Here is a 27,831-nt window from a genome sequence, read left to right on the forward strand (position 1 = left end):
GAGATAGAATAAAATTAATTAGTGCAAAATAGAATAAGGTAGATATATAGATGTATGAGTTTAATTAGGTATCGGATCTAAAGATTTTGGTCAATCTTGTCCACTCAAAAAGGAACAAAATTGATGGCTATTGCAGACGGCTACAATCAAGATGTATCCCGCACCAATAAATCTCACATATCATTGACGTGCTTATCGGGCACCTTTCTCTCCACTATTATGACAGCAATTTTGGATCATAAAGCTTCATCATGGAGATTGTCATGGAACGTAAATCACCCTTGTTGCACCAATCTATAGTGTGAGCTTATGAATCCCATCCCTTCTTTCTTTTCTTTTCCTTTTTATACTGATCAGCCATCCATGAAAACCTAATTTTATGATTTCGTACAGGGAGTTGTGATATTTGGAATTACAGTTTATCTTCAAACGTTGGCAATAAGAAAAAAAAGGACCAGTTTTCATGACAGCGTTTAGACCATTGGCCACTGTAAATGTAGCCATTATGGGCCTATTCATTTTAGGAGATGCTTTATACTTGGGAAGGTGAATGTGGATTACTTTTGTCTAGAAAAAAAAAATGAGAAATGTACAAATTTGGAGTTAATATTTCTTATATTTTTCCTGCTTTTCTTCTAGTGTTATCGGGGCTATATTGATAATTCTTGGTTTGTATATATGCAACTCTATGGGGTAAGGAAAAAGAGAAGCAGGATAAGCTCTCGGAGGAAACTGTACGTGTAGAGGAAAGTATTGAAATAAGACAAGAAAATTAAATTTGTATATGTTCAGGGCAGTGCAATTACTTCATTTTAATTAATTTGCCTAGCTAAGAGCAATATATCATTAGAATCTGTGAACAAAACAATGCATTAGAGATTTATTTGTCCAAGAGAGAAATTATTATAGAATGATTTCCTTTAAATATTAATGGGGGCTAAACCATTTTCACTTATATTACAATTACATAAGGAAATGAGCGAGGCTCCATCAATATTAATGGAGCTGTGTCTCGTCATAATTTATCCCTATAAGGCTATAATACTATTTTTAAATCTCTTATCTACTAACAGAATCATGCGAGTGATACAAAGACATACAAAAGGGTATGAGTATGAGTGTGAAAATTTAAATAAAATAATTTATGGTTACCGTTAATCTAAGCTTCAACTACCATGGCCCCTTACTTAGTGGTGAAAATGCAGACGTGGTTATTAGCAATATTTGCATTCGCATCATGCTATTACAATCCGTATCCGCTTGGTTATTGCGATTATTATCTGCTATCTGCATATGAGGTAATGAGAGTTTTGGATTTGATGCAGGAGGAAATCGGACGCAACTATAGAATTAATTAATCTATGATGTGGCGATGTGATTGGTTTGATTTAAGCAAAAAAGGGAAGGGTCAACTACTCAAGAAAGAAAGAAGAGACCTTTGGCAAATTGTGATTTAGAAGATATTCTTTACCAAGTTGTCAACATCCATCAAAAGAAATACCAAGAAGGAAAGAGGAGACTATCGACAAATCTCTTGATTCATCTTTTAAAGAATTCTCATATTTATTTTTACGTTGTCGTCAAGATGTATTATAGTTATTATTATTTTTCCCTAAAATATGGTCATTCTTTGGCACCAAGTATTTTCCATTAATTTGGAGATATTCTTTGGTACAAAGTATTTCCATAATATGCTTATTTGTATTTATTTCAAGTCTTAGGAGATTTATTAGGCTTTTCAGGATTTTGCTATTTTTGGCAAAATTCTTCTAAAGACCTAATTTTCAGCTATTTAAGCCCGGCTTGTGGGCGTTTTTCAGCAGCTTATTGTTATCGATAATTTATCAAAATTCAGAGTTTTCTCTCAGTTTTGGGGTGAATTTCCTGTTTTCTTCCTTACAAATTGCCTGTTGATTAGCCTACAGAATAATCGCTATTCTGTTCCGGCGTCAGAATTACTATATAAATATATATGTGCAAATAATATGGTTATTACTATATGCAAGCTTAAATAAATTAAGATTTTACTTGTTACTCAATTCAGGATTATCAGCCACAGAGGTTCATTGTCTGATAAAGTAATCGAAATTTGAATTACCCATAAAGGGTCATTGTCTCATGTAGTGAGGTATGACTTTGAAATTATATTGAAAAAAAAAAAAAAAAAAAAAAAAAAAAAAAAAAAAAAAAAACCTTATATAATCTAAGGGTCCTAAACTTACCATACAATGCAAGCTATGGTCACTTGCTTTGGCATCCCCCCTCTTTCTCTCTCTCTCTCTCTCTCTCTCTATTTGCATTACTCATGTCTCTTAAATTGTTTGATGTGGGCTTCCTAGATGTGCTCTGTTTTGAGACATTCTCTTCTCTAGATGTTGGTTTGAAAATTGGGTTTTGTATTGGCTGAAGCTGGGAAGTTCTTTCATTTTCAATGTCGGAGTTTGTGCTCGATACTAAGCTAATCCTAAGGAATCTCATCTCACCGTAGTCAAGCACATCATCATGTATGTAAATGATACAGTTAACTATCGTATTTGTTTTTCTAGAGAAACAAATCTTGTACTTGCAGGTTACTCTGATGCAGATTAGGCTGAAAATGCTAACAATAGGAAAAGCACCTTTAGATGATGTTTTTATATTGGTACTAATCTGGTGGCTTGGATGAGTCGGAAACAATCTTCGATTTCCCTCTCAACTGGTGAGGCTGAGTACATTGCTGCTGGAAGTTGTTGTACCCAGTTACTTCGGATGAAGAAACTGCTTAGTGATTATGGCTTCACTCAAGACACTATGGTCATCTACTGTGACAATACCAATGTTATAAATATTTCTAAGAATCCGGTTTAGCACTCTCGTGCCAATCACATCGACATCCGGCATCATTTCATTCGAGATCTTGTGGAATCCAGGGAAGTAGCTCTTGTTTTTATTCTTACAGAAAATCAATTGGTTGACATCCTCACAAAACCTATTGATGGAAGCAGTTTTGAATCTCTCAAAAAAACCATTTGTGTTTGTGACATGTCCTAGGCATGTCCCTAATTCATACTCGGATCAAACTCTTCTGTTCATTTAGTCTTTTCTGTAAGATGCATGATTTTTTTTTTTTTTTTATTAAAAAAAAAAGAAAAAAAAGAAAAAAAGAGATTTGATGCAAGGTTTCTTTTAAAGGTTTCAGCTATTTCATGTATATTTATCTGTTTTAATAGTTCTCTGTGCTTTGATAGAATATGCATTCAAATGATTAAGTTCTAAGTATGATATGTGCTAAGTTTTCCTGCTGCATCATTACTAGATAGTTGCTTTTCTCATGCGATGAAAATGTACACTATCTAAGGCTCCCCTAAGGTACATCTTTTTTTTTTTTTTTTTTTTTAATTTTTTTTATCTCTGATTTTCTGGTTTTGGAAATTCTTTTAGAGAGATTTTTTTTACGTGTTAAGATTGTCAAATTGACCTACTCATTAGTTGAACCTAGCCCAAAAAATTCTGGCTTCCTCTCTAGGTTGCAGTATCAACAAGAAACAAACAGTTATACTTCTGAGTTTAATGATTATATGAATAAATTCATTGCTTCTGTGCTGATTCAGCTATATATCTTGTCATTCATGGTGCAATTAAAAATTCAACATATTGCTGCTTCTTAGAGGGAGAGTATCAGATGAAGGTGGATAGGCCCTAATAAGACAAGGTTTGACTTTTGACTGATCTAACTATGAAAATTCTCTTTTTAGAAAATTCAGTTGCTTTAAATCATATCAACGAAGATTATACCTTATTGAGAAAGCCTTCACACACACATGCATTGCATGAGTTAAGTTGACTATTGAAATATCTCTACCTGCGAAAAATTTATGGTCATTGATTACTTAACTCTTTTCTATATGTATGCGTATTTTTTACCAGCTATATGACTGTTTTCACAGGTTTAGATACATGTGTGTGCTGATTTCTTGTTGAAGACCTAACCTTGTTCTATTCTCTTGTTTTATTTTGGTTTTTGGTTATGGTTTTTCTCTTATACTCTGTTTACCCTTTGTTCTTTTGAGATAAAAATGGGAAGTATTTTTTGTTTTTGGACTAGGAATATATTTTCAAACTGGTCAAGTATTTTTTGTCCCAGAATGGCTACAGTGGGAGTTTGTTAGTATTTATACTAGTAACATTCTAGTTGACAAAAACACTGTATGTAATGGTTGCTTTTTAACAGGATTATCAATTTTATTCAGAGTCTTCATGTTATATGGACAGTGTCTCATTTCATGCCATGTGTTGGTCACAAGGTTCTAGAAGATGTCCATAAAGATTCCATGCAGTTTTCAAATTAGAACAACCGATTCCTGTGCAACCATCCGGACGGGCCTTTGAAAGTGTTCGGACATCCCTCAGTATCTAGAAGCTTCAGCGTTGCAGCCGTCCGGATGACCAAGCAACAACATATGAACACTAGGTCATGCTACTCCGAGTTCGACATGGAGTTAGATTTTAGTCGACATTATTTGAAAAGTTTCTGCCAGACGTCCGGACAACGTGGTAACACGTCCGGATTCTATCTAACATTCCAGAATATTTCAGGTTTCCTTTACGGACGCGGAAATGAGTGACAGTGAAGACCGTCTGGACGCTCGGCTAAGCCATCCGGACATGGTTCTGTTTTGAGAAGAATTACGCTATTTTGAAAAGGCTGTTGCAGAAAACCGTCTAGACGTGGGTAAGTTACCGTCTGGACGCTCCATAGTCAGAGTCCGAATTTGTCTAGGATTAGGTTTTCTAAAGTCTATAAATAGATGGCTCTAGGCTTGTAATTTGTAAGAATTCAGTATAGAATTCCATAGTGCTTAAAAAGAGTGTTTAGAGAGAATTGAAGATCTGCTAGCTCTCTAATCGTTGCCGGTGTGTGCTCTTTGTTTCAAGTAAAGCTTATCTTAGGGGTTGGCCTTAAGATAAATGATTCTATTGAAGACCCCTTCAAGTAGGAGACTTGGTTGGAAAACGTTTACAATGGGCTTCATGTCAAAGTTAAAGGTATGACTACTGTATTAGAGATATGTGAGTATAAGTGTCTTGTAACTAACTTTGTCTTCGGTATAATGGATATCCTGAGTTTGGCTGCCACATTTCATCAACAAATATCTTGTATTTTTTATTTTCTACAATTAAAATATTTTGTTTTACACGAACATACAATTATTAATTTAGAAGTCATTATTTATTTTTCAGAAGCTAAGTGTATGAAGGTATGGTTAATTGGAGTTTTGGGGTTAGGCAAAGACTGACTACATACTTATACAGATCCCTCACTGTACACTTTCTATATATCTGTCTTCATTATCGATTGCATGCTATCGGAGCGCTCCGCAAGCGGTCTCACCCAATCATCGGTGAATTGGTGAAACACAACTTATTGGAAAACAAATGTGACGCCCCGCCTTTTACAAAAAGGCGTAAGTGAAAATTTTAAATTTTCACGTGACATTATGATATCATCAGAGTTAAAATTTGACAGCGGAATATAATATATCCAACAGACTTGGATTAAATAACACGACAGAGCTTTTAACTGAAATACTCCTAGACAATCATGAAGAAGATACTTAGAACAAATACAAAGAAACATGTGTCAATAGTGACACAAAAGAATACATGAAAATTTTAGCAATCTTATCAACACAAAATGTTGTAAACACAGAAGACTACAAACAAAATACAATATATGTATCTTTAGCTTTTAAACCTCTTGAGTTCTAATCTTCATCTATTAAACCTCCGCGAATATATATATAGAAACAAAAACACAAAATAACCTAAGTGAGTGCTGTTTTTAATAATATAATGAATATTGATTTATTTAATAAATGCAACATAATGCAGATATGACTTTATAATCATATATATACGCAATATGTGATTAATGGTAGCTAATCATAGTCATATATCGAATATAAACGTAACCATAAAATAATAATATGACAGTTTTAAATGCAAAGTTTTAGGTATTACCCTTTTTCCACTCGTCTGTTGGCCTAGGCACGGTTAGAGTCTTATTTGAAGCCTGGGTTTCCTCACTTTAACTTTTAATTATATTCTTTGGGAGCCTAGGCTCCCGGAAACCTAGGTCTTCCCTGGTGACCTAGACTTTTTCGGTACTTCCATATTCACTGCACCTAGGCAATCAGTGAATCGTCATGTACCACTGTGGATCTAGATCTACAGCTTGTTATTAAACAGATTATTAAAATAATAAAATATGCAAAGTCACATGCGCAAACAAGTAAATAAAACAGTAGACACAATATTATGGAAACATTCTACCAGCTTCGTCCTCAGTAAGTATAGAAATACTTACAGTCCTTTAGTGCAGTTCTCATAACTCATCATCTGCAATATATATATATATATATAAAAGATATCTTTATCAGTTCTCTCTTCTACACATTAAATAAGTCAATTTCACATCATTATAGGGTGATTTATCATTTTTACAAATATTTTACCAAAATCTTCTAATAACTCCTAATTATTTCCTTATCTACTAATAGAACAATACTCTAAAATACAAATCTACCTTTCAACTATATAACAATCTTAATTGATTATTTTGAAAACCATATTGCAATTCTTTTTAAGATCCAACCTTTGAAAATACTATTTATCCACAAGTATTAGTTATACACAGTCCCAAAGAAGCATGTCTAACCATTAAAACTCATTATATTAAAAACTTAGCATGTTTAACCATCATAAACCCCTAGATTTAGCTAAAAATCATCAACCATGCTATTGCTTGGCCACGTCTCAGAATCTGGAAAATTAAACACTAAAGAAGCCTACATTAAACAATACTCATGCTGATAAACCAATTTCAACTGAAAATAGAAAACCTCCAAAACTGATCTGGCCAAACCATCATCGAAACAGAGAGATACCCCTAAACCTCAAAATATCACCCAAAATCAATCCGGTCAACAGCAGAGGCATACACACATCAAGATTTCAAGAACAGCCACCCATTCGGCTAGAGCACCGTAAAACTGTCAACACCCCAAAATACCAACACATAGCCAAAACAGGGGACATACTAATTCAGCTGGAAAAGATGAGAACTACAGTAAATCAAAATCAATATACACTCACACTTACAACTATAATCGGCCAAAACAGGGGTTAGAGATCAAGCTTGTAACAGGTGGATTCTTACAAGACAAGTGGGCCATCTCCTATACACGTGGCAGCACCATTTCCTTTATACGTGGCAGCTATTGGTGGTATAGAGAGGTGTTGCTTAGAAGCTGGGCAGTACTGGGTGATTTCAAACGGTGCTTAGACAATGTCGTTTTAGAGGCCTCTTTATCATTTGCGTTTTATGCTTGTTTTATGCGTTGTAGTATAAGTCGGTGTAGGCCATTATATAAGGCCAGCTTAGAGAACGTTGAGGTAGTTTGTTGAGTATTTGGTTGTTCTTTGAACATTGGAGAGTGGCGATCTCGAATTCTGCCTTATCAATACACTTTTCTCTTCATTCGTCCATTCATCTCTCTTCCTAAATCCATTTCCATTTCCATAATTCTGCAGTAGAACAGTAACAGATAATAAATCTGTTACAATTGGTATCAGAGCCCTAGATCTACGAGGAAATTGTTTTGATCTTGTTTGAAGCCTTGGATCCATGGATCTTCACCATTTTGATGGAAAAAACCTTTCGGTTTGGATGTTCCAGCTTCAGCAAAATTTCATCTACTATAATACTCCCAACGATCTTCACAAATATATGATGGCCTCATATCACATGGAGGGTGAGGCTTTAACTTGGTTGGAAACAATGGAGAGAAGTGGAGTTTTTACGATGGATGCTGATTGGGAGAAATTTGTGCGACTCATTCACATTCGATTTGGAGATCATGGAATCATTCGTGTACCTGAAGCTGAACAAGAATCAGATGAACAAAAAGGTGATGCAATCGACAAGTTAGACGAAGAACACCACACGTTGATTCAAGAATCAGATCCAATTGAAGGCACAACACACACAACAATTCCCGAATCTGAAACAGATCCGGTTGCAACTACCTACCACGAGAAAGGAGAAGAGGAGAAGAAAGGTGGAGAAGCCATAAATGCGGTTGGAGATGCTTATCACCTGCTCGATGAAATTCCTCAACCGAAAGAATCAGAATCTCTCTTAGGGAAGCCATTTCCAATTCTGGTAGAGGGTGATATCAATGAGCAGCACGTGTTTGATGAAAGGCTGGGAGAGTTGGAATTGGTGGTCCAGAAGCATAGATGGAGGTGGAAGCATGGGGAAGAAGAAGAAGATGCACGGTACCGTTTTGAGCTAGACAAAGACTTCTTCAAAGATGGCTTAACAAGTTATGAGGTAAATTTTTCTTATTCTGAAGCTGGAGAAAACAAACAAGACCTTGGGAAATTGGTAACTTGTGAAAGATGTGCGGAGAAGCTTCATTACAAAAGGCGGAATGAGAATGAGCTAGAAGGAAAACAGGAGCAAGAAGAAAACAAAAGAAAGAGGAATCCCGATATTGAGCTAGAAGATAAAGATAAAGATAAAGACAAGTGGCATCCGAATATTGAGAATGGAAGAACCTGGAAGCTGCCATGTGTGAAGATAGGCTACTACGTGGCAGTTGCAGAAATAATGCATCTTAAAGAAACTTTTACAAATGGACCATTATGCTGGGCTGAGCACATGTTGCTGGATAATGAAACTGGACTGGACCCTTTTGATACCAGTTGTGGGCAAGGAGCAGTGGATGAAATAGTTCCTTCATCAGAGTCACTTGCAACCAAGGATTACTCAAAAATTGCGATTTTTTCTGAAGCTAGTGAGTTTGAAAAGAAGTTAGATACTGGAAATATAGAAGGAGCTGAATCATCTCTACGAGAGAGTAGTTGTTTAAATTATGAGGATGATGTACATGTTATTTTCATTAAACATAGATGGCGTTGGAGATATCTTAAGGGTTGGGAAAGAGGCATTATGTTGAAGGTTGGGTGTACGGGTTTCAGAGACAAGTGCCAGTTTCTGGGTTTGACGGGCTCGGTTGTTTTGAGGAGCGGGCAACTGTCAGATATCATAGCACAGCTTCAAGAATTGCTGAAGGGTACAAATGAAGCTGAGGTGCCGCCTTACAAGTATGACACTGCAGTTCTTGCGGCTCATATTCAACAACTGGCTCAAGAGATTAGAGAGTTTGCTGTGTCCAGTCTGGTAACCATCTTCAATGGAGATTCTACACCGAATGGGGGCTATGCATCTTTCTTGGTGCCTGTTGTTGCACGAGGAACAATGAGATATTGCTACATGGGGTGGAAGGGTTGGTGGCTTCCTGATGTGGAATCAATTGGGTTTGATGTTGAATCAATCCAGCAAATGCTATATGGGTTGGAAGTAGAGATCATAGTGGGTTGGCTCATTTTCAGACATTTTAATCATGGGAAGCTAAATTTAGCAGGGGCTGAAACCGTGGTATGGAAAGCTACCCATCGACTCTTGTGTAGCTTAAGGTACCGGTGGTGGAAATTTAGACACAAGCTGCTACACGCTCAAGCTCTGCCACTGAATCAAGTCATTGAAGTGTTCCTTGTTCCTCAATTTAATGGTGCAGATCCGGATCAACCAAGATTTTTTAAAAAATGGAAGCAACAACAAGAAATTGAAGTTACCCGCCAACTGTTCGACGAAATGCCTCAAACAAAGAGATTGGGGTGGATCGTTCCCAAATATGTCATGGTGCAGAAATTTCAAGGCAAGGATGAGCTTTATCAAGATGAAGAACCCGTGACAGTTACCCAAAAGGCTGAAAAATTAAAGTTGCAAGAAGGTATGCCCATCACATCTTTGAAGAATTTCCAAGATAGTGTTTGGCCTTATCAAGATGATGAGAAGGTGTTTGCTGGATTGCTGGAACAAGGGTTGGAATTAAGGAGTGATATGGTTTGGGAATCTTATTGGGGGGTCATTAGGACAAGATGGCAGTTGCCGCCATTACACCAGGCAGTGATTGAATTTTGGTTTGATGAAATGTCACAATCAGGTAAGGTGGAATTGCATTTTCCAGAATCTAGAGCCATGGTTAAAGGTGTTTTCTCCCTTGGGTGCGGCTGCTGGGTTTTTGATCCAGGAGGAGAAAGAGGGCTACGAGAAAGAGGAAGAGGAAATGGGAAAGAAAAGCAAGTGGAAAGAGATGGGAAGTTAGTTGTGAAAGAGACTTTGCTTTATAGATTGGACAGTATGTGGGGTTTAACCTTCAAGGTATCTTGTTGCGAGTGTTGCAGAAGGACGAGTCTTGAGGAAATAGCTGACAAATCTTCACATCAGAGGCTTGACTTGGCTGATTTTGATGCACGCATTCAGCTAGCTTATCAGATGAAAAGGCTGCTTTTGTGTTTCAATAGTCTTGTCTTCCCTTGTAAAGGGGCATCCTTCATCCAATTGCACACCTTGTGGGCAAGGTGTTCTAAAGAGGGGGGTCTTGTAACAGGTGGATTCTTACAAGACAAGTGGGCCATCTCCTATACACGTGGCAGCACCATTTCCTTTATACGTGGCAGCTATTGGTGGTATAGAGAGGTGTTGCTTAGAAGCTGGGCAGTACTGGGTGATTTCAAACGGTGCTTAGACAATGTCGTTTTAGAGGCCTCTTTATCATTTGCGTTTTATGCTTGTTTTATGCGTTGTAGTATAAGTCGGTGTAGGCCATTATATAAGGCCAGCTTAGAGAACGTTGAGGTAGTTTGTTGAGTATTTGGTTGTTCTTTGAACATTGGAGAGTGGCGATCTCGAATTCTGCCTTATCAATACACTTTTCTCTTCATTCGTCCATTCATCTCTCTTCCTAAATCCATTTCCATTTCCATAATTCTGCAGTAGAACAGTAACAGATAATAAATCTGTTACAAAGCTTTAACAAACCCATTCAAAATCAGTGAAGAACAACCGAACAACAACACAAGGATACTCCAAAATTAACAATCTAAAATACACAATCATCTTAACAATGACCCAATAGAAAAGCACAAGAAATCATCAGGAATTTCTGTTTAAGGTTGGAGGAATTCATCGGAAAACATCTCTGGGCTTCACCGGAAATTTCACTGGAAAATTGCCCCTGGAAATCGCCGTATTTCCGGCCAGAATCGCCGGAAATCACCCCCAGCTCAACTGGCCAACGATCCACAGGAAGTCGCGCCTCTGCTCGCCGGAAAGCGGGTCTGGGTTCGTCGGGTCCTCTCCTCTCTCCGTCGGTTTCTCGAGCAACGACCACCGGAAATCGGACCTCCGGTGGTCTTCTCCCGGCTTCACTCTCAGCTCCGGTCTCTCTCTCTCTCACGATCGGCGCCTCTTCTGTCTCTCTCTATGTCTCTCTCTGATTCTCTCTCTCTCGGGCTCTCTGTCTCAGAAAAGAAGAGAAGAAAGAAGAAAGGAAGAAGAAAAGGGAACCGGGTCTCTCTCCTCTTCAGATTTTCTCTCTTAACTTCACTCTTCTCTCTCAAACTCATCTCTAATCTCTCACCACAACTTCCCCTTTCTCCCATGATCGTCCCCTTTCGGAGACACGGACGGAAACAGGGAAAGAAGGAACAAGAAGAAAAGAGAAACGAAAAAGAAAAGAAGAAGAAGAGAGAAATGAAAAAGAAGGAAAACTCAGTAAATCTAACTGAGAGAGGGGCGAATTCGAAGAAGAAGTGCGTTTAATTTATGAAAAGTGTAATAAACTATGGTTAGTTTTTATGTCAGTTAATTAATTTGAGTTAAAAGTAAAATATCGGATTAAATCATGATTAAATTTTACCTTAGTTAGATTAATCTGGGTTAATATTTAAAAATATCTGATTAATTCATAGTTAACTTTCATCTAATTAAATTAACTAGAATTACTTTTTAATAAAACTAATTATTATTAATTATGAGTATTTTTATATAAGGTCTTTCTCATTTAATAACTTACTAGGGTATAATTTTAGAGTAATGATTCACTACCACCTAAATATACAACTTTTCACCAACTTATCTATGTTGCAAGGTGGTCCCCCATCTTAATTTATTTTTAAAAAATAAAAAAACTCAAAAAATAGTGGGGGACCACCTTGCCACATAGGCAAGGTGGTAAAAAATTGTATATTTGGGTGGCATTGAATCATTATTCATAATTTTAAACCCGTTTTGAACACAGTTCTTTTCATAATTAATGTTAATTTTTAAATAACATTATTACACTGATAATATTCTTATACAAAATAATATTATGTACAATAAATATTTCTCAATAATATTATATATCAATAATATTATTCTATCAAATATTCTCATATAATAAATATTGGAGATTATTATCCCAACTAATTTATCAAATATTTAGGTTTGTCTATTATCAAATAAGAACAGGTGGCGCATAAATATGCAATTATCAGAATAATGTCGTTCAAGCGATTATCAATCGACAGGTCGATCGAGCGATGGTAGAGCAATAAGTCGATCGATTGGCAAAAGTGGTCGATCGAGCAATTAAAAGTGTGAATTGATCACTACGGGTTTTAAATTATATTTTAGCATCCTGTCTTAAAATTTGGGGTATTACAACAAAGTAGTAAGCAATAGGTTGATTGGATGAGCACTAAGTGGACAACATATTATGCCCCATTAAACTTGAATATGTTCGATCAAGATGCAGTGAAGCCTTTTTGTTGGAAACAACATTATTTTTTGGATTATTATTGTCATCTAAGGCCAGGTTATACGATATATAGTGATTGTCCTTTTCACTAAAGAAAAACATAAATATATAAGCATCATCAACATAGTGGCGTGATAGAATATAATGTCATATTAAACACTATTAATTAATTGGAAGTGATATTAAATATATAGTAATAGAACCACTACCAATATCGAGCTTGACTAAAAGGTGGAGCTAGCTTATCTTTCATTCAATAATTGGCCAAGACAGAAACAAGGTTCTCTGAATCTAGTCACGAGGCACTTGTCATTTTAAAGTGGAAACGGCATTAACATGAAGTAGATGAGCTCATAAGCAGGAAATGATATAGCAGGAAGAGCAGGAAGAGAGTGTAAAGCCATTTTGGTGTGAAATGATGCAAATGGAAGAGCAGGAAGAGAGTGTGAGAGGAGAAACAGGAAGGGTTAAGAGAGAAAAGGTGTATGAAGAGCTGAAACCATATATTTATTGCATATTCTCTAATTTTTGCTTTGCAGGATACAGTATAATCTCCAAGATCGCTCTAGAAAAAGGCATGAGTCGTTATGTGCTTGTTGTCTATGGACATGCTTTTGGAACTTTGGCTACTGCTCTTCTCGCGTTTCTGTTTGAAAGGTGAATAAACCCTTCTCTTTCCCTCTTCTGTTTTGGTATTCTTTTAGACGATTCAATTGTAACTTCTTCTGCGTGCTTGTTAGAAAGTGTAAACGAAAGTAGAAAACCGAAATGTTCCTAAGGCGTGTTATCTTTCCTTAAGAAATTATTTGTCCTCACCAAAAAGGTATGCAAAGGGTTACAATAAATATTTTTTCAGGATACAATGGAGCCCAGAATCCTCTGTTTGTTTAATTGCGTTTTGCACAAACGAAAATTAAATCAGAACATTTTCAGATTTTTCTATTATATCAAGAGACAGACATAAACTTATAATTTTAAATACAAAAGATATCAGAAAAAACATTCAAGAAAAAAGAAAAGAAAAGAAATTTTGTCATCTTTTTTATTAATAGCAGGATAATAGTTACTTTTGTATTTTATTGATAACTTGGACAGCAGTTACTTCTGTATTATGTTGATAACTGCTAATCCAACCCTGCGTCCATAACTGCTTAAGTGATAGTTATACATCCAAGCATTACTTTAAATGCTTAAAGTGTGTTGGGCCTTATAAATGCCAACTACAATTTCTCTTTTTCTTATGTGGAACTATCTTTATTTAATGCACTTTAACACATTCATTTTAAAACATTCCCAAGACACAAAATAAATATATATACGTACGTATTAATTTTGAAAATGCTTTAACACCGCTCTTACCAGAAGGGGAATGAGAAAAAAGAAATTGGATAATTGAATCAGAATGTCCAGATGAGGAGTTGGACTCGAGCATGCATATATAGAATTCAAAAAACTAAAAGAACAAGCGCGCATGCCTTAATGGCTAGCAGGCTAGCGCCTGCCTTGCTGCATGTGGAGTTAGACCTAACAATGAAATAACTATTCTTTTATGGTTGCAAATTAAACCAAAAAAACAAAAATGTTTATTCCGGTGGTGGCCGACCATCGCTTGGGGTGTTCAGCAACTCCCAGTTGTTCTGTTTGGTTGGCCGGCCAAACATTTGTTGGAATTGGTGGCCGATCATTCCATTTTAACGTTTTGTAATTCTTAGTAAGTAATACTCTTTTTTTTTTTTTTTTGGTTTATTGGAAGGCGTCCATTGAACCTATTAATTACTCAACTAAGATGGACCAAGATCCTCTTTATTTTATTTGAAATAGAGATGAACAATTTTATGGTCTAAATAAAGTTTTACAAATTTAATAATATATATTGTCAATTGATAAACTTGTAGTCATATCATTTAAAAATTTTAAATAATGACCTGATTGTATTTAAACGATCGATATAGCCTTCTTCCTTCCTTTAATATCCTTTTCGGGGATTCAACAATAAAAAATATTACTAGTTGAACCAATTAATACCCACTATTTCTTATGCTTTATTATTGTAAATTTACTCTCTTCCTCTTCTTCTTCTTCTTCTTCTTTTTTTTTTTTTTTTTTTTTTTTTCTTGCCAAAATGACATTTGTTCACGTTATTTACGCCTCAAAAGAGTAATTTACAATACTTTATTATTGTAAATTGACTTCTCCGTTTGCCAATACAGTGTGAGTATCGATAAAGAAACAAATAAATAAATCTGGGTGTGAGTTCTTAGTGATAATTAATCAATCATTAATATTCCCTTGCAGGAAGAATGACAGCAAAATTAGCGTACCAATCTTAAGAGACGTCTTCTTTTTGGGTCTGTTGGGGTGAGTAAACTGTCTGCAAATGACAATGTCATGGCTGCTGTGCGCTTTGTAATATAATCACTTGTGGTTAATTCCTACTTTTTCTCACCTTCGAATATAGAGCTGTGCTAGGGAGGACACTGCTCTACGCTGGACTGGAAAAGACTACCCCAGCTATTGCATCTGCATTAGGCAACTTGACTCCAACAATGACCTTTATCTTAGCATTATTATGCAGGTATGAGGATTCTTTTCCTTCGTTTTTTATTGGAGGCCCGAGCCTTTCTTTCTTGAAAAAGGGATATAATTCGATCATAAACAATTAAAAGAAAAACACAAAACATATATAGATGTCATGTTGAGAGTAAAAGAAGGAAAGAAATGTTTACCTTCCTTTTCAAAAGGTAAAGGTCAATTATACTCACATCAAGACAAACTGCCTCCTTTAAAAAGATAATAAAACAATACACACGTACAATATTAGAGATACAACTTGTTAATGAAAGATTGATCTATAAATCCAAAAGTTTCTTTGCTTTATCTTTTGTTAAACACCGGTGAGAAATGCTATATGCACTCTCAAGTACACACTTTTTATGTGACAATAAAAATTATCATTAGATTCAAAATTCAATAATGATCCATTCAAAATCCAAATGTGATTTCATTGCCACGTTAGAGAGTGTGCATTTGGAAGACAATGTTGCATTTCTCTTTTCCTTTTTCATTTTGTAATTTTCACATCCATATATGAAAAATTTGAAATCATACTTTTACCCTTTAATGATGACATGTCTTGTTGATTTCTTTTCTTTTTATTCTATTCAATATCGGGAAGGGCAAAAATAAGAAAATTTCAAGAAAATAAAAATCTCCTGGGAATTAGTTAAATAAATCTCCCGGCCCATGAAACGAACAGAGACCGCCAGAGAAAGAGGTCCGGTTAAAGTTGGCAAAGTTCCGAAAACGGAACAAACTATAGACCAGCCAGCAAAGGGCAAAATGGGGCATGACCATCTTGAGGCCCTTCAACCCTATCCAGATAACATGTCTTGTCTTGTTTATGCATTCAAATGATTCTTGAGGCAACTAATTTGACTTGGCATATTCAGGATGGAGAAACTAGAGATTTCTAGGCGTGGTTCTCAAGCCAAGATATTGGGAACCGTTGTTGCCTTTGCTGGTGCAACACTCATGACCCTATACAGGGGGATTGCCGTGATTTCTCTACATACTCGAAGCTCGCATCAACATGTCTCCTCCTCAAAACTATTCTTAGATAGGGATTCAATAAAGGGCTCCGTCATGCTTGGCGCTTCATACCTTTCACTGTCAGCATTCTACATATTACAGGTGATTTAGATTTGATATTCAAAAAATAGCTAGACTGCTTATCTATATACAATCAACAAATAGAAATTAAGAACCATTGAATCCCAAGGTTGCATGAATCCTCTCAATTGGTTGAAGAATGCTAGTATACGTTTGAGTTATCGCTCGTAAGAGCACTAGCCAAAGCTTCTCTTTCCTCTCTCTTTCTCATAACATTTATTTGAAAGAATATTTAAATGGTATATGAGAAATGAGAGAGGAAATAAAAAAAAAAAATAAAGCATTTTTCTGAATAAAATAATGTTAAGGAAAGCACGTTAAAATAATCGTAGCATTAGTAGCTTATTTTGATTAATTTAAAACATCGGATGGATGTGAAAAAAGCTTTTCTAAATGAGACTCTTGAAGAAGAGATGTACATGAAATAACCTGACGGGTTTTATTTTGATAAAGGTGACTATCTAGTTTGCAAGTTAACTAAATCTATATATGGACTAAAACAATCATTTCATCAATGTTATTTAAAATTTCATAATGTTATTACTTAATTTTATGGAGAACATTGTGCATAATTGAATATACCAAAAATAGTGGGAGTGAGTTTATATTTTCCTAGTTTTATAGTTGATGATGTTTTACTTGCAACTAATGATTTGGGTCTACTACATGACTCAACAATTTATTTTTCGAAACTTTGAAATGAATGACTTAGGTGAAGCCTCTTATGTCCTAGGCATAGAGATTCAATGAGACAGGTTTGAAAATATACTAGATTTGTCTCATAAAGCCACTATTGAAAGGGTTTTGAAGAAACTCATAATGCATGACGTACACCTAGCTAATGCATCACCCATATTGTTAAGATAGATTAATACATTGTTATTTCATGGAAGGAAATGTTGATATGAAAACATAACCGCTATGATTGATGTATTGTATCTCTCTTTACATGAAACTAAAGCTTGAGTAGTTTTTTTTTTTTTTAAAAAAAAAAAAAAAAAATTATGACCATGTTTTATTTTAGTTACCCAAATAATTTTAAAGATGTGTCATGGGAGACAACTCAGAGAAATGAGAGAATATTAGAACACACCTCCAATAAGGAGACTTGAAGTGGCCAACATGTCACATATGTTATATATTATATTGTATATTATTTTAAAAGATATTTTATTAGATTAAAAAGTTGGGTAATTAAAAATATAGATAACTACTAAAGATGAAAGGTTGTCTCTATTGAATTTCATTAAACGTTGTCTCCCTTGATAGAAGGAAGTAATGTTGGTATTGTGGATATGGGTCTTGGCCTTCTCGACCACTACAAAAAACTTGCTCATTAGCGGCCACATTTTGTCGCCGCTAAATTTCCCATAGTCGATGCTAATTATATATCATCAACTGATGATGACACAATCGTGGCGACTGCTAATAATATTTTTGGGTTGACACTGTTGATCAATAGCGTCGACATGTCGATGCTAATAATTATCATCAGCCGATGATAACCCAATAGCAGCGACATTAATATTTTTGGGTCAACGCTAAAGGGTTTCAACAAAAACCAATTATCACTACTAGTGGTGTATCATCAGCATCGGCCCGAAAGTCACCGTTGATGGTATATCATCAGTGTCGAATTAGGTTGACGCTAATGCCTAAAAAATTAAAAAAAAATAATAATAATAATGTTATCAATGTTGACTTTGGACTATCATCACTAATAATTTACCATTATATAGTCAACACTGATGGTATATCATCATCAACGACTCTTGTAGTGTCTATAAATAAGCCTGCAACGTAACTCTCAACCATTCACAACGTACTTTAATGTTAAGATAAGCTAAAAAAATCCATCCATCACATTCCATACAAACATATTATTGGGTTGTAAAATTCAACAAATTCACATACGTTGAACTTTGGTTCTTCAATTAAAGCACTTGAGCAATAATGCCCGGAAGTGTTTTATGATTCTTTTTTTGTTAGTATGTTAATTTTCTTTCAAAATCTTACAATATAATCTTGTTTCTATTAAAGTATTATTTTTAATTACAATCAAACGGTCAATATTGCTTACTTTATGAAACTATTTTTTAAAGTTTAAAAGACTTTAAGAATAGCTATCAAACCATATATACTCGTTAAAACATAAATTTTGGTTGAAATGAAGAGATAGAATAAAATAAACTCGTGTAAATTAAATAGAATAAGATAATTATATAGATGTATGAGTTGAAGTATCAGAACTAAATATTTTGGTCTTGTCCACTCAAAAAGGAACAAAATTGATGACTATTGCAGACGGCTACAATCAAGATGTATCCAGCACCAATAACTCTCACATCATTGACGTGCTTATCGGGCACCTTTCTCTCCGCTATTATGGCAGCAATTTTGGATCATGAAGCTTCATCATGGAGATTGTCATGGAACATCACCCTTCTTGCACCAATCTATAGTGTGAGCTTATGAATCCCATCCCTTCTTTCTTTTCTTTTCCTTTTTATACTGATCAGCCATCCATGAAAACCTAATTTTATGATTTCGTACAGGGAGTTGTGATATATGGAATTACAATTTATCTTCAAATGTTGGCAATAATAAAAAAAGGACCAGTTTTCATTACAGCGTTTAGACCATTGGCCACTATAAATGTAGCCATTATGGGCCTATTCATTTTAGGAGATGCTTTATACTTGGGAAGGTAAATGTGGATTACTTTTGTCTAGAAAAAAAAATGAGAAATGTACAAATTTGGAATTAATATTTCTTATATTTTTCCTGCTTTTCTTCCAGTGTTATCGGGGCTACATTGATAATTCTTGGTTTGTACGCAACTCTATGGGGAAAGGAAAAAGAGAAGCAGGATAAGCTGTCGGAGCAAACCGTATGTGTAGAGGAAAGTATTGAAATCAAATAAGAAAATTAAGTAATTTTGTATATGTTCAAGGCAATGCAATTACTTAATTTTAATTAATTTGCCTAAGAGCAAAATATCATTAGAATCTGTGGACAAAACGATGCATTAATTAAAGATTTGTTTGTCCAAGAGAGAAATTATGATAGAATTAATGGTTTCCTTTGAATATTAATGGGGCTAAACCATTTTCAACTATATTAGTGAAACTATCTAACAATTTGAAGTATTCAATATATATAGATTTCTTATTCGAGAAAGAACCATGCGAAAGTAATAATTTTTAAGTTCTTTTTTCTGGTACTATAATTCTTTTCATTTATGCATTGTTATCCACTATCCAAAGTCAAGTAAAAAAAATTAAATCATTTCCCTCTATAATTCAACCAAATTTAAAAGATGCCCATGTATATTTTTTAAAATTTATTTGAATGTTTTTGATTTTGAATAATTTTACTATTACATACGGAAATGAGCGAGGCTCCATCAATCTTAATGGAGCAGTGTCTCATCATAATTTATCCCTATAAGGCTATAATACTATTTTTAAATCTCTTATCTACAAACAGAATCATGCGAGTGATACAAAGACATACAAAAGTGTGAAACTGGGCTTTTTCTCTTTTATTTTAGTGAGTATTAGTTTGAAAATTTAAAGAAAATAATTTATGGTTACCATTAATCTAAGCTTCAGCTACCATGGCCCCTTACTTAGTGGTGAAAATGCGAATGTGGTTATTAGCAATATCCGCATCCGCATTTGCATCATGCTATTACTATTCACATTCGCTTGGTTATTGCGATTATTATTTGCTATCCGCATATGAGGTAATGAGGGTTTTGGATTACTATATATATATATATACGCAAATAATACGGTTATTACTATATGCAAGCTTAAATAATTAAGATTTCACTTGTTACTCAATTCTCGATTATTACCCACAGAGGTTCATTGTCTCATAAAGTAATTGGGATTTAGATTACCCACAGAGAGTCATTGTCTCATATAGTGAGGTATGATTTTGAAATTATATTGAAAAAAAAAAAAAAAAAAAAACCTAATATAACCTAAGGGTCATAAACTTACCATACAATGCAAGCTATGGTCACTTGCTTCGGTATCCCCCCCTTCTCTCTCTCTCTCTCTCTCTCTCTCTCTCTCTCTCTCTCTGTATTTGCATTACCCATGTCCCTTAAATTGTTTGATGTGGGCTTCTTAGGTGTGCTCTGTTTTGAGACATTCTCTTCTTTAGATTGTTAGTTTTTGTGTTGACTGCATTCTGTTGGACAAAATCACTTCTATGTAATATTGCTGCTTTCACAGAGATGTTATTTTATTCAGAGTCTACACTTCAGTTATGAGCTTCAAGAAGACTCTGTGCAGAATTCAAATCAGTTAGTTCAGTTCCCTTGCATTCGTCTAGATGACGTGGTATTCCTTTAGGACGCTCATCAGTCAGCAACATCCGTCCGGACGACGAGAACTTTCCGTCCTGACGCCTATCAATGTCTAAAAGCTTTGAACAGTTCAAGTTTACATCTGTCCGGATGTAATGGCAAATCGTCCAAATGCTCTTCAGAGTTCGAGAAGATCCTAGTGTTCCAGTGAATTTGTCCGAATGACGTGGCTATACTGTCCGGATGCCATTCATTGTTTGATAAGCATTAGGGTTTCTGCTTCACGACACAGTTATGGGAAGACGGCTGCAACCGTTCGGACAACGTGTGATCCCGTTCGGACGATGTCCTCCATAAGGCAAGTCGTGCATACAAAGTTCAACCGTCCGGACGTTAGTCTTCTTGGTGCGGACAATCAAGCATCATATAAGGAAATTGTATGCACCAGTTCAACCGTCCGGACATCAGCCTTCAGGGTCCAGACGCTCAAAGCCTTATTATGGTAATTACATGCAACTGAAATGCAACCGTCCGGACGTTAGGGCAACACCGTCCGGACGCGGCCTTTTTATGAAAGCTTTCAGTGCTATTTTGAAAAGGCGGTTGCAGTTGACCATCTGGACGCTTGGTCAAGCCGTTCGGACACCCTCGAGTATTTTGATCATAACTTTTTGGTCAAATATCGGATTTGGAGGAAATCAGCGTCATTGGAAAAAAGCTAACGAAAAATGCTGCAATTTGATGGTCCATACGGAAAATAGAATCGTCTTGACAGGCCCCGTCCGGACGACCCTGTCAAAATTCAAGAATTTTTCAGAATTGCTTTTCGGACACGAAATAGTTGCCCGTCCAGATGCCCAAGGCTACTGTCCGGATGTGCGTGCCAGAGACTCCATTTTTTACTCGAATTAGGGCTTCTAAAGCCTATAAATAAGGGGTTCTAGGCATGCATTTGACACAGAATTCGGTGGTGAATTCCTTATAGCTTAGAGGAGGGTGTGTAGGGAGATATTGAAGATCTGTTAGCTCTCTAGCTTTTGTAGTGTGTGATTTGATCAGCTGTGAAGTCTATCTTAGGGGTTGGCCCTAAGGTAAAGGATTCCATTGAAGACTCCTTCAGGTAGGAGACCTGGTTGAGAGGCGTTCGTGTTGGGTTACACGTTAGAGTTCAAGGTACGACCACTACATCAGGGGTATGTGAGTGCTACTACTTTGTAACCAGCTTTATCTTCTGAATAGTGTATATCCTGGGTTTGGCTGCCTCGGAGTGATTTTTTTCTTAATTGAGTTTCCACTTCGTTAACAAAATATTTGTCTCCTTTAATTTCCGCATTTAATATTTTGTTGCACACTGTTCACACACACTTGTTAAAATTAGAAGTCCAATAATTTTCAATTGGTATCAGAGCAGGTACACTCTGTTAAGGATTTATTTCCTGAGTGTGATCCTTATCTCTTTGTAACTTCTATTTTTTTATTACACATTTTATCATAAATTCTTCTTAGTTATCTAATGAGGATTCTGATATTAAGCTCTTTAAGGTTTTTAATAAATTGAAGAATGCTCAACATTTTAAAGTTTCTCATAAAGAGCTTAAAAATGTGAAGCAAGAAAAAGAGTCTTTGATTGTTCAATTATCTGAATCACATGCTTTGATTGACTCTTTGAAATCTGAGAATACCATGCTATTTGACATTATTGATACACTTGAGAATAAATTAAAAGAATCTGAAGATCTCTTGAAAACATTCTCAAGTGATAATTTGAAAAGCATGCTCTGTATTCATTCAGATATTTCTAACAAGCCTGCTTTAATTGTTGATGATATGAGTACTTCTACTTCACATGCTTCTGATTCTGAATTAGATATTATGCATGTGGTAGTAGATACAGCTTGTTTAGAAAATTCTTGCTTAAATAATCATGTGATGCCAAAATCCAAGGAATCAAGAACACGAGGTAAGTTTGTTCCTACTTGTCATAATTGTGGGAAAATTGGTTATATTAGACCAAATTGTTATTTGTTGAAATCCCACAGGCCTTGGATTAAGCAGGATGCTCTAAGGAAAAGTGAAGTTGAAGATTATTCCTCATCAAAATATGTCCCTCCGCATAGGAGACATATAAAAGGTAAAGACAATATTATTTGTAAGAATGCTAACTATAATTCTGCAGAGAATGTCAAGAAGCATTCAAACACTAAAAAAGCTTGCCCACCTGTCATCACTGCGGGATCACCGGTCACATCCGATCCAAATGTCCACATCTCCAGGCTCAAAAGTCGAAGGTTCAAAGGGAGCTTCCAGCAAGAGCTACATTAGGCATTCTACCTCCGACAGCACATCAGGCTCCAGTGGCAAACCAAAGAAGAACAAATCAAGGTGCTACAAGAGAAAGCCACAGAAGCCTATTAGCTACCATGACTAAGAAAGGTTTCTGATTCTGATGCAAGGTATGCTAAGGAGAATGAACAACATAGACAAGACCTACAAGCTACCGCCACAGGTCAAACAGGTATGGGTCAAGAATGATGAGACCATTCACCCCTTGAAGGGGAGTGGACTCACCTAGTAAAGGTGAAGTCTCACTATGCCTAGGATTTTGGTTCCTAAATCCTAGTGCATGTCAGGTATGTTTGCACTGCATTGTTTTTCATGTCATATCTTATTCATGCTTTGCATTCTGTTTGAGGAACCATTTATTTTATCCCCCATAGTTTCTCTTGTTATCTTGAGAAACATCTGCAAATATTTTTTGGGGATGACAGTTAAAGCACGTCGGACAGTTGCTTTTCTGTTTTGGTATTTCTAAACCTCTCTCCATGAGGACAGGTTTGGCTTTAACTTACATGCTGGGAATAGATGTTATTTCCTTTTCCATAAGCATGTCTTTGTTGTTTTTCTGTCTCATTTTTCAACAAAAAAAAAAAAATTGAGGGAGAAGATGCGGAATTTTATTTTGATAGTTTTTCAGATATTGCATGTGTTTTTGCCTGATATCTCAGTTCATTGTGCATTGATTAAATATGCTTATATATAATTGAGAGTTTATGCATGATATCTGCTAAGTTTTCATGTTGCATCTTAATGATAGAAAGTTAATTTCCTCATGCGATGAAAATGTGCACTATCCAAGACTCCCATAAGATACATCATTTTCGTCTCTAACTTCTTGCTTTTAGAAATTCTAATGAGAGAGATGTTTTTGATTAAGATGGTCAAATTGACCACATGCTAGTTGAACCTAGAGCCTAAAATTTTTAGCATTCTCTCTAGGTTGCAGCACCAACTAGAATCAAGCAGTAACTCTTTAGTTTTCTGTGCTATATGCTTATATTCACTACTTCTGTGTTGAAATAAGGCTTGTCCTTCATGGTGCAAATAAAATTTTACATTGTCCTTCATGGTACAAGTAAAACAATTAAGTGCTGCATCTTAGGGGAAGTGTATTAGATTAGGTTGGCTAGGCCCTAATAATTAATGAGGTTTGATTTTTTACTGATCTTTCATTGCTTTTCTCTCTTGTCTAGAAAATCTAGTTGCTTTTTGTCATATCAGTTAAATTCATACATTTTGGGAAAAGTCTTCACACACACACGCATTGCATGAGTTGAGTAATCAATTTAAAATTTCTATCTGTAGGAAAATTTGTGCTTATTGAATACTTAACTCTCATTTATATCTTTGCATATTTTTGCAATGCTATTTGACTGTGTTATCAGTTGATTATACATGCGTGTTCTGAAGCTAACTTTAGAGAAAAATATTTTTCTGCAAATTTTTCTCCGGTTTCAGATTTTTAGTGTGAAGTGTTCGGACGGACCTATTCTTACGTCCGGACGAGTGCAGTCTTGCTGTACGCTGTCTTAGCAATAGCCGTTCAGATGGTTAAGTGACATGTCCGGACGGGATCTCTACAGGTTTAAGACTTGCGTCTCTTTCTTTGCCATACACACATCTTTGCATTTTTATTGATTTATCATGACATGTTGTGTTTTTCTCGTTGATTTCTCCCAAAATTTTGATATTCTTTGCATATCTCTTCTCATCCCATGATCTTCATTGTGTCTTCTGTTATTCTTTTAAGTTATTGTGCTTTTAGAATATTGAAATATTTGTTGGGATATTTTCTTGAGATAGTGTGCATGAAAATCCTATTTTGTCTGTGTGTTGGGTTGATATTGATATATTTGGGTCATTTGGATTGCGATCTTTGCTTTTGTAATACTTGGGCATTCAATTGACAGCTGTCATAATACCACTTTCATTTTGGGACTAACAGGATCTAATATTTCTTTGTGATGTTATTTTTGAAAATATTTCTGTTTAAATCTTTTCAGGAATATGTCGTCCAGCAACTCCCAGCACAATATCTGACAGATGGATTATTTGGAAAACTGACTGTTGTTGAAGTCGGATGTTCAAATTCCAAAGGTCTCAGGATTAAGATGAGTTTTTTTCCCTAGCTCATGCAAAGCCTTCGGTAGCATTCCCTCGGATCTTTATCAGTTAGAGGTTCAGTGGTGAATCTCCTTATTTATTTTCCTGACCAGTTGCTTAAAGGATTTCAATATGCGGATAATTAGTTTCAGGCTTTGCAAAATCAAGAGATTGATGATTTTCAGTACATGGTTCCCGGCTTCCTGAGCTAGAAGCCGAAGTAGTACAAATCCAGCTTTTTATACGGATTTCTATCCGTTACTTGATTTCAGTGGATCAACAGGATTTGGTACTTGGAGGATTTTTGTTCCTTTCTTTTGGGCCACTTGCAGACTCTTTTCTATTTTCCTATTGTTTTGGATTTTAGAACGTTTTTGTATGTGGATATTATTACTCTGTTTACCCTTGTCCTTTTGAGACACTTAGGGGGAATAATTTTTGTATGGTTTTTCTTCTTACTCTGTTTTACCCTTTGTTCTTTTTGTGACAAAAAATGGGGAGTAATTTTTGATTTGGACCGGGATATTATTTTTAACCGGTCAAGTGATTTTTGTCCTAGAATGGCCAAAGAGGGAGTTTGTTAGTTTTTGTGTTGGCTGCATTCTGTTGGACAAAATCACTTCTATATAATGTTGCTGCTTTCACAGGGATGCTGTTTTATTCAGAGTCTACACTTCAGAATAATGTTGCTGCTTTCACAGGGATGCTGCTTTCACGTGGTATTCCGTCCAGACGTTCATCAGTCAGCAACATCCGTCCAGACGACGAGAACATTCCATCCAGAAGCCCATCAATGTCTAGAAGCTTTGAACAGTTCAAGTTTGCATCTGTCCAGACATAAGGGAAAATCGTCTTAATGCTCTTCAGAGTTCGAGAAGATCTTAGTGTTCCAATGAATCCGTCCGGACGAAGTGGCTATACTATCTGGATGCCATTCAGTGTTTGACAAGCATTAGGGTTTCTGCTTCAAGACACAGTTATGGGAAGATGGCTGCAATCGTCCGGACGATGTCCTCCATAAGGCAAGTCGTGCATACAAAGTTCAACCGTCCAAACGTCAGTCTTCATTGTCTAGACGATCAAGCATCATATATGGAAATTGTGTGCACCAGTTCAACTGTTCGGACATCAGCCTTCAGCGTCCGGACGCTCAAAGCCTTATTATGGTAATTACGTGCAGTTAAAGTGCAACCGTCCGAACGCTAGGGCAACACCGTCTGGACGCGGCCTTGTTATGGAAGCTTTCAGTGCTATTTTGGAAAGGTGGTTGCAATTGACCGTCTGGACTCTTGGTCAAGCCGTTGGACACCCTCGAGTATTTTGATCGTAACCTTTTGGTCAAATATCGGATTGGGATGAAATCGGCATCATTGGAAAGCTAACAAAAACTGCTGTAATTTGAGGGTCCAGACGGCCAATAGAATCGTCCCGTCCAGATGGAAACATCAAGTGTCTGGACAGCCTTGCCAAAATTAGAGAATTTTTCAGAATTACTTTTCGGACACGGAAACAGTTGCTCGTCCGGACGCCCAAGGGTACCATCCGGACGCGCTTGCCAGAGACTCCGTTTTTTACTCAAATTAGGGCTTTTAAAGCCTATAAATAAGGGGTTCTAGGCATGCATTTGACATAGAATTCGGTGGTGAGTTCCTTATAGCTTAAAGAGGGTGTCTAGGGACATATTGAAGATCTGTTAACTCTCTAACTTTTGCCAATGTGTGATTTGATCAGCTGTGAAGTCTATCTTAGGGGTTGGCCCTAAGGTAAAGGATTCCATTGAATACCCCTTCAGGTAGGAGACCTGGTTGAGAGGCATTCATGTTGGGTTACATGTTAGAGTTCAAGGTACGATCACTGCATCAGGGATATGTGAGTGCTACTACTTTGTAACTAGCTTTGTCTTCTGAATAGGTGATATCCTGAGTTTGGCTGCCCTGGAATGGTTTTTCTCTTAATTGAGTTTTCACTTCGTCAACAAAATATTTGTCTCCTTTAATTTTCGCATTTAATATTTTGTTGCACACTGTTCACACACACTTGTTAAAATTAGAAGTCCAATAATTTTCATAGATGTTGGTTTGAAAATTGGGTTTGGTATTGGTTAAAGCTGGGAAGTTCTTTCATTTTCAGTGCATGCAATCAATGCTTCTGAACATGCGTAGAAATCTATGGCTTTCACTTTCTGCTAGCAATCTAGTGATGTCTTTATTGTTGGAAAAAATGGAAATAACCGGTTGAACAAAATCATTTAAGACTCTCTATTATGGTGGCTTCTACAATCTTAAAGTATTAGTCCATAAAATTAGCTGTAACACCATATGCATGCATCCTAAGTGCGGTTGTAATCTTCTGAAGGAAAGAAAAACCAAGCTTTTTGGAACCATCTCTTCTTTGGACAAAACATGTATCCTGGGCTTCAACCACATATTAAATACAACAAAAAAGATCACGACTCATTTGAAATCTTATTCGAAAATATTTGTGAAGATATATTGGTGGTTTCGCAAAATAATCACGAAAAAGATCTTCCCTGGCTTGCAAGTGATAACATTGGATGAACGAGCAATGTTTTTTAGAACGACCATATGATGTTGATCTTTCTTCTTGCATAACAAGATTTGTAATTATCTCAAACTCTTCATCGGAGTCTAACTCGATAAGAAGTATTTTGTAAAAATAAGAACAAACCATAAAAAGAAAACAAAAATT

General features: G+C 35.9%; 1 protein-coding gene across 1 annotated transcript; it reads left to right on the plus strand.

Moving 5' to 3' along the window:
• Window positions 1-12,964: 12,964 nt before the first annotated feature.
• LOC133861692 (WAT1-related protein At5g07050-like) lies at window positions 12,965-19,421 on the plus strand. The gene is made up of 7 exons (XM_062297487.1): window positions 12,965-13,349; window positions 14,988-15,050; window positions 15,151-15,267; window positions 16,142-16,382; window positions 18,666-18,824; window positions 18,917-19,068; window positions 19,161-19,421. The coding sequence occupies exons 1-7, from the start codon at window positions 13,108-13,110 to the stop codon at window positions 19,282-19,284; spliced, it is 1,098 nt and encodes a 365-aa protein (XP_062153471.1). The 5' UTR covers window positions 12,965-13,107; the 3' UTR covers window positions 19,285-19,421.
• The last annotated feature ends 8,410 nt before the right edge of the window (window positions 19,422-27,831 follow it).

Source organism: Alnus glutinosa, chromosome 2, assembly GCF_958979055.1.
Source record: "Alnus glutinosa chromosome 2, dhAlnGlut1.1, whole genome shotgun sequence".
Taxonomy (NCBI): Eukaryota; Viridiplantae; Streptophyta; class Magnoliopsida; order Fagales; family Betulaceae; genus Alnus; species Alnus glutinosa.

What these genes read in the sequence shown, in the direction of transcription:
- LOC133861692 (XM_062297487.1), top strand. Translation starts at nt 13,108, where the DNA reads ATGATGCAAATGGAAGAGCAGGAAGAGAGTGTGAGAGGAGAAACAGGA. An exon ending in CTCGCGTTTCTGTTTGAAAG is followed by an intron (nt 13,350 to 14,987) that starts GTGAATAAACCC and finishes ATTCCCTTGCAG; the next exon opens with GAAGAATGACAGCAAAATTA. An exon ending in GATGCTTTATACTTGGGAAG is followed by an intron (nt 19,069 to 19,160) that starts GTAAATGTGGAT and finishes CTTTTCTTCCAG; the next exon opens with TGTTATCGGGGCTACATTGA.